General features: G+C 49.8%; 1 protein-coding gene across 3 annotated transcripts; it reads right to left on the bottom strand.

Moving 5' to 3' along the window:
* Positions 1–3,451: 3,451 nt before the first annotated feature.
* cyp17a1 (cytochrome P450, family 17, subfamily A, polypeptide 1) lies at positions 3,452–7,816 on the bottom strand. 3 transcript variants are annotated; one of them, XM_040177671.2, is made up of 8 exons: positions 7,401–7,816; positions 7,077–7,246; positions 6,157–6,475; positions 5,639–5,725; positions 5,193–5,411; positions 4,698–4,867; positions 4,509–4,612; positions 3,452–4,232 (listed from the first exon to the last, which is right to left on the bottom strand). In XM_040177671.2, exons 1-8 carry the CDS (start codon positions 7,812–7,814, stop codon positions 3,952–3,954), a joined length of 1,764 nt encoding a protein of 587 aa, XP_040033605.2. In that variant the 5' UTR covers positions 7,815–7,816; the 3' UTR covers positions 3,452–3,951.
* Between the last annotated feature and the right edge of the window lie 35 nt (positions 7,817–7,851).

Below are 7,851 nucleotides of genomic sequence, written 5' to 3'. Positions count from 1 at the left end.
TTTCTCTTTTTGACCACGCATCCGGCTGACCCCGTTACGGAGCCTTCCTGTCCCTGTTCTTCCCGCTTTGCCTGATTTACGGGAAAACCTACCGGGAGGTGCTAGCTAGCCTCTTCCTCGGCCCTGGCTTTTTCTACAGAGCTACGCAAGGTGTTTGGGGGCGGTCTCCAAGGGACCTGGGGCCTCATTTATAAACGCTGCGTCTGCACAAAAGAAGGCGGACGCCGCTCTCTACGCAATAATTGGTATTTATAAAAAGCAAACTTGACGGAAAAATGTGCGGTCCTTCACGCAAGGTCAGACCCACGCGTACGCACAAAAACGGGTGAAATGAGAACCGTCGGCAAATGCAAGAAACACGCAAACGTGTGTGAAAGAGTGTAAAACTAGACTGTTGTGTGAAAGAAATGCCAATACTGTCTCTCATAAATAACACAAACACCTGTTTCATCGATCGGCAGCGTAAAACAAACAAATACAAATTAACACATTTTCAAAAAGAAAAGTGAAATATGTTCTGTAATAATATCGGTTCATCCTCAAAACACAGCTGTTGCTTGTCAGATGCAATCAGACGGACGGTAATAAAACGCCATGATGCCGTCACAATGCGTAATGACGCTGATGGCTGATCTTGCGCTCTTAGAAGATGTGGCAAATGGAAGGATTGGCGCTGTAGTGCAGCGCACCGTCGGCCTGTTTAAGGGCAGATGGCGCTGCCTCGACTGCGCTGGAGGGAGGTTATTGTTTACTCCTGAAAAGGTGTGCAACATCGTGCTGCATGTCCCTGTCGAAGTGTCCCTGAGCAAGACACGTGTACCCCTAATTGCTCTCCGGGCATAATGTAATGTTTAACCACGGATAAAAAATGCTTTGGATAAAAGTGCCGGTGGGGGACTCCCACTTGGTTTATGAGACAAACTGATGACGGGATGAATCTGGTCGGCTACAGTCTTTTTTGCCCGTTCCGGATTCTGGATGCAACTCTGATCAAGGGATTTCACAGCTGCCACACGGACCGACCCTCCACGGGTGCTGGGCCCACTGGGGCTTCCTGGCCAGACTCCTTTCCCTCTCTTCCATCCGAGGCTTCTGACGTTGGGGAGGATGAAAACCAGCCATATTCGGTCTGATTACTGAGAGCACATTCTGCTGCACCACACAGCTATGAGCCTGAAGCCCCCCCGCCACCCCGACCCACCTGTCACTCTCACTTTTGAAACCTTTTGGTTTGCTACTGCATACACATTTAACTTAACTGGTGGAGTGTGTCGTTGTTTTCAAAATTGATTTGTTCTCAGGCAGGTGTGAATATACGAAATGCCTGTTTATCCTTTCAGTCATTACATTACAGGTCATTTAGCAGACGCTTCTATCCAAAGCGACTTACATTACACTTTAAACCCATGGATTTTTCACATTTTTGTGGTTTAGGGGTAAGGTGTCTTGCTCTCAGGGACACTTCGACATGAAAAATGGGGCAGCCTGGACTCGAACCACCAACCTTGTGCTTCCCAGCACACCTTCTCTAACCCCTGCGCCACAACGACCACATGTGTTACATAAAGGAGCAAAGGAAGCTGACTGCTAAAACTCAAGTGAAGGTGATCACGGCCTTAAGGTAGGAAATCAGTGGGGTTTGTGGAGGTACATAGGAGCCGGTCGTAGTTTCAGCCAATCCCTCAGCTGAATGTATTGATGACACATTGATGTAAGATTTTTTAGAAATCCCAAGACATCACATTACATGTCATTTAGCTGACGCTTTTATCCAAAGCGACTTACAATAAGTGCATTCAAGCATAGGGTACAAACTCAGGAGAACAAGAAAGTGCAATTTCCTCAAATAAGCAAATTTACAATTTGCTATAGATGAGTGTCGTTATAAGTACAAGTGTAAGTGTAAGTGCTCCAGTTAGTTAGTGTGTTAGTGGAGGTAGAGTCTGAAGAGGTGTGTCTTTAGTCTGAAGATGTGAAGGCTCTCTGTGGTCCTGATGTCTTCAGAGACCTCCTTCCACCATTTAGGAGCAGGACAGCAAAGAGTGGAGATCTAGTCGAGTGTTTTGCTCTCAGTGAGGAGGAACAAGCAGTTTATCACGTGCAGAGCGGAGAGGTCAGAGGTCGGGATGTCGACTAGACCCGATCCATTCACAGCACAGTACCAAAGTTTTGGTACTGTGCTGTGCGGACTGGTTTTGTTGGGACAGAGAGGCTGAGGGGACTGGTTGTGGTGGGACAGAGAGGCTGAGTGGACTGGTTGCGGTGGAACAGAGAGGCTGAGTGGACTGGTTGTGGTGGGATAGAGAGGCTGAGTGGACTGGTTGTGGTGGGACAGAGAGGCTGAGGGGACTGGTTGTGGTGGGACAGAGAGGCTGAGTGGACTGGTTGCGGTGGGACAGAGAGGCTGAGGGGACTGGTTGTGGTGGGACAGAGAGGCTGAGTGGACTGGTTGCGGTGGGACAGAGAGGCTGAGTGGACTGGTTGTGGTGGGATAGAGAGGCTGAGTGGACTGGTTGTGGTGGGACAGAGAGGCTGAGGGGACTGGTTGTGGTGGGACAGAGAGGCTGAGTGGACTGGTTGTGGTGGGACAGAGAGGCTGAGTGGACTGGTTGTGGTGTCAGGAGGAGCCTGGACGGATGCTTAACGGGACCCTCCTGAAGGACCTGGGGACTTTGCACCTGCTGAACACAGAACTGGATTTTGTCCCTTCATGCAGCCAGATTCTCCGGTTTGGTACTTCACACCTCCAAGCAGGGCCGAGCAACTCCTTCATCCAAGTAAAACACTATTACACCGTGGAATAAACACGAATCAAAGACTTCATTTGGTTTCATTTCATGTATTTAGAAGCATGAAACTAGGATGTGATATGAACAATACACAGGCTTTTCATTGTCAATTCTCCTCCCTAGGATTCGAGGGGGTGAAAGCAGGTTGCAGCTCCTGTGACACTCTTTGTGGGGCAGGGCGCTTAGGAGCCGGGATGAACCATCCTTCATGACCATAGGTGGCGGCAGGAATGAAGATTGACCCGTAGATCGAGAGCTTTGCCCTGTGGCTCAGCTGTCTTTTGTTACAACGCTACAAATAGACCAGATCAAGCAAAGGCAAAGAAAAAGGTTTGATTTCCTCTCCAGACCGTTAATAAGACAAATGTGATCCCGCTGTTGTAATCTTGAAGAAGTGATGTACAGATGCTGTATCTGGTAGAGGCAGCGATCTGTCAATCACAAGGCGCCTGGCTGTAAAGCAGCTATTTGACTCTAAATGGACCATCATTCATTACATTGACATCATGCTGTACTGAAGATAACTAGCAGCTACGTGGTCCTGAGGCGACGGGAGACGCACGTTAGTGACGTCAGAGTGCAGCGGCCAAACTACAATCTCGCCAAAGATGGAGCACGAAGAAGCCTCTTAGATGCGAGTCATACAGACAACATAAACAACCAGGTTCAAAGCATTACTTTATTAACAAGGCTGCAACAGTTAACAGTTACTTACATGATCTGCGTTTCTGGGCTCATGACGGTTCTCACGAACGGCCCAGTGGGTCACTGGTTGAATATTGCCGCTGCAAGAAGTTGTGGAACGGAATTTTTCTTTTCCTTTTGTAAAGCTAGGTGCAGTGTTCCTATGCTAAAGGCGCTAAGTAAAGAAGCTACCGCATAAGAGAATTCACGACAATTCATTTCACTCAGTTAGGGAACCTTCCTAAACAAAAAGGACTATTCCAATTCAAGCCGTGGTCTTCTGTGCAGCAAGAGAAGTCACTAGAGATGCAAGTATTTATAAATAATGTACCAAAGTGTCCGTTGGGATTGCGTTACATTGAGAAAATATAATGATAAATGTCACGCAGACAAAGAGATTTGATGTCCAGTTCGTTGCTTCAAGCTTGACCATCTGCATGCAGACCCTCGGATCGCCAATGAGAGGCGCTTGAGAGCCTCAACACGGCTGGCCCCTGTTCCTCTCCCAGCCCGTTCTGGGCACGGCGTTCACCTCGTACCTGGCGGGCTGGAGGACCACTCCAAACTTTCCCTCCAGACTGGGCAGGGACTGGTCCGGTGGGACGGAGAGGGTGAAGCGCTGTAGGATCCACGACAAGAAGAGGAAGAGCTCCATCTTGGCCAAGGCCTCGCCCAGACACACCCTTACCCCGGCACCAAACGGCAGGTAGCTGGACGACGGGATGACCAGGCCTGTGCCGTCACTGTCCAAGAACCGACCTGTACGGGAACAGCACCGAATAAGAATCAAGACACGCAAGCAAAACCAGAACCGACGACGGTCATGGGACTGCTAAATGCAGGATGTGCTGCTTGGAGGACCATGGCAAACTGGTAGAGAGGCCCCAGGGTAGACCCAGAAGAGCCTCGTCCCAGGAAGAGCTAAAAGGTGTGTGGGACGGATGGACCCTGATCACTTGTATTTGGTCCATTGCATCATCATGAATCCATATTCATAAAAAGGATTTCATTGGCTAAAAAGGCAGCTGGTCTCACCAGGGTCAAAGAGCTCTGGGTTTTTCCATTCCTTCTCATCGTGGTGGAGGGACCACAGGTTGATGATGACTCGCGTTCCTTTCTTCACTGCAAAGTCCCCGAGGCTACAGAGGAGCACACGCACAGGATGCTTCGTGTGGCTCTGCGTGTAACAAACATCGCCGTCATGTGTCACGTGTGTGAGTGTACCTAGTGTCACTGAGGGCCACATGGGGGATGAGCAAAGGGGCCACGGGGCGGATCCGTAACACCTCCCTGATGGTTGCCTCCAGGTAGGGCAGACTGCCTCTGTCGCTGAGCTGGGGACACCTGTCCCCCCCGACCTTGCTGTCCAGCTCCTCCTGGATACGCCTCTGCACCTAAATGCACATACGAACAGAGAGAAGCAACAATGCACACTGAGATGATGGAAATGTCTCCTTCTCATTATCATGAGCCAGAACAGCGTGACTGAACATCAGGGCCTAGTGGACCCCAAAGGTACTCGGGTCAAGGAACGCCGTGAGTAGTGACACCAATTTAAATGCCGTGTGGATCCTGCTGTTGTTGCATTGTTCTTGTGGTCAGAAGTCCGTTCAAAAATCCAGGATAACACAAGAGCGTCCCCACCCGCTCACAAAGCCCTGGTGCACACACACACACACACACACACACACACACACAGGCATGCGGCTCCAGGCGTACCTGCGGGTGATGGATGAGGTAGGCGATGGCCCACTTGAGCACGGTGGTGGTGGTCTCCACTCCGGCGCCGAAGATGTCCCCCACGGTCATGAGGAGGTGGTCGTCGCTCAGGCCCACCGACCCCGGCGTGATCTCTGCCGTGTTGTTGTTCTCGGCGCTGCGCTTGGCTCTCAGCAGAGCGTCCAGCAGGTCCCGCTGCACGTGGTCACTGTAGTCTGCCTGGGGGGGGAAATGAGCGTGCTAACCAGCTAGCCCGTCCTGCCATAACACCCCTTCACACTGTAGCATCCAGTCGTCCTCAGTCCAACATGCGAGGACAGAGGACAAGTGGAGCTCGTCGATGCCATTGAAGGTATCTTTCTATTGGAGCAAAGCTCCTTCACATCTTAATCTTTGCAGTGTTTGTCACCGCTGTGGGAACATTAAAAGCAAGAGGCCGGCAGTACCTTGTGTTCATCATATTTCTTCTGTAGAAGTTTGTCTCGGATTGCAACACACTGCTTCAGGAGCTGCAGGTCCGCGTTAGGAAAGATCTGTGACACAGAGGAACACGGCATGTAGACATTTATATCAGCAATCATTTATTATCAAAATATACGGACGACATACAAGGAATCTGATTGGTGCATAACAGCAGACAGTAAGACGCTGGACAACAAGACAGATAAGACGACATAGTGCAAGAGGAATACAATACAATGCTATGGGTTATATATATATATATATATATATATATATATATATATATATATACACACCGCCATGAAGCCACTAGTCAACAACAACGGGAGAAAACTGTTTCTTATGACCCATCGGGTCCTTCAGACAGCGGCTAACTAGCGCTTTTACTGTTCCACAGCAAACGTTGACACTACTGCATTATTAATGACATTATTAAACACTATGGGACTCATTCACGCTGCAGAGTGATGCTAAACCTTCCAGGGCTTGTTTTGTCGCCTACCTGCAACCAGGGGAAGATGTCCACCAAGCTGTCCTTCGCCACCGTGTCCACGATGCCCTGGCTGTAAAGCAGCATGGCCTCGAACTCCGGGTCCCCCCGGCGGTACGACGAGTGGAAGCAGAGCGAGCAGATGACGTTGGTGACGGCCCGGGTCAGCTCGGGAGACAGATCCAGGGCCTGTCCGGCTGCCGCCGCCTCAGACAGGACGCCGCACAGAGACTGGGCCTGGACGTGGACTGAGCGGGGCAGTGGAAACAAATGCTCATCGGCACGACCACGTCTATTCCCTGGATGCTGAGCATCGATACACATTGTGTGTCTGTGTCTGTGTGACATGTTAACACACATCAGGAAGATGGGTCTTTTCCTTCCTTTTATATTTCCAATGTATCGAGAAGCAGATCCACGCTTTATACTTTATAGTGCTTCTTAATTCTCTGGTTTCTGGCGTGGCTTAGCTTACTTTTATGCATTTAAAGAGAGAAGCTCGTGTTCACAAGCGTCGATTGAACGTGCCTCGTGCACGGATGTTACAAATTACAATCCCCCTTTAAGCAAAACAACATGTAGATCTGATGTTTTAGGATCAATCACAACACTAGAGGAATGGAGACTTTTTATTGGTTTGTTGTTCATTGTTATGAGCACAAACTATGCTATTTGAATCAGCTTGGACGTCGTATGAACCAATATCACTTTTTATTTAGTGAGAAAATAATTAGTAGATCAATGGATAAAGAAATGAAGAGTTTGTTTCTGAATTTTTGTGCATGAGCATTTTTTTGTTTGATCATTGGATTAGATGTTCCAGTTATGTTCCCCTTTTTCAATCAGTCAATTCATTGAGATGAGAGACCCAGACCAATAAAGCACCTACGTGGTGAAGTACCAGTGGAGGGAAGCGTATAGAATCTACTTACATCAGATCAGAATGGAGGAAACTGTACTCACTGATCTTCTCAATGGACGAGGAGCCCTCTCCAAACATGCACAGAGCTCCATGGACGATCTTCCTGTGGAACTTCCATGTGGCACTGTAGTCTCCAAACGCGATGTCTTTCCCATCTCTGGTCAGAACGTCTGTGGTAACCTTCATCACACGTGGACAAGAGACACATGAATAGAGATGAAAAGGGAGAAGAAGTGGAAGAAGAAGACAAAGAAGGAGTAGAAAAAAAGAGAAGAAGACCCAGATTGAGGAGAACAGGGAGAAGAGGGAGGAGAAGAAGAAGAAGTGTACCCACCGTTCTTGGTCTTCCTGCAAATATCTTCCCCTTCCTCAGCAGGACTTGCTTGGCGTGCACGTGCTGGTTGACTACGATGACGCGGTGGGAGCCCATCATCAGCGAGTACGTCGGCCCGTATTTCCCCTGCAGGTCTTTGAAGAGCACATGAGGAGCGTGCGGGCTCCGCAAACTCAGCAGGCTGCCGATGAGCGGGAGGGCTGGGAGGCGGGGGGGCTCCCGGGGGCCATGCGCCAATACCCCGAGATTCAACTGCAGCAGCAACAGAGCCAGCGCCACGGCAAACAGCACACACAGACACAGGAACCAAGTCATGTCCACCGCAACGGGACCCGGGAGCAGGGTCTGATCCAGAGGAGGCCGAGCAGAGAGGAGCTCTGCAGGAAGGCCCTGAGCGGCTGCGGGGCCGCACATTTATGCAGCTCCTTCAATGCCAAATCCTTGACACGCC

This window comes from Gasterosteus aculeatus, chromosome 6, assembly GCF_964276395.1.
Source record: "Gasterosteus aculeatus chromosome 6, fGasAcu3.hap1.1, whole genome shotgun sequence".
NCBI classification, from domain to species: domain Eukaryota; kingdom Metazoa; phylum Chordata; class Actinopteri; order Perciformes; family Gasterosteidae; genus Gasterosteus; species Gasterosteus aculeatus.
The sequence above is the reverse complement of the archived record's forward strand: the minus strand, read 5'-3'. Positions and strand labels throughout refer to the sequence as shown.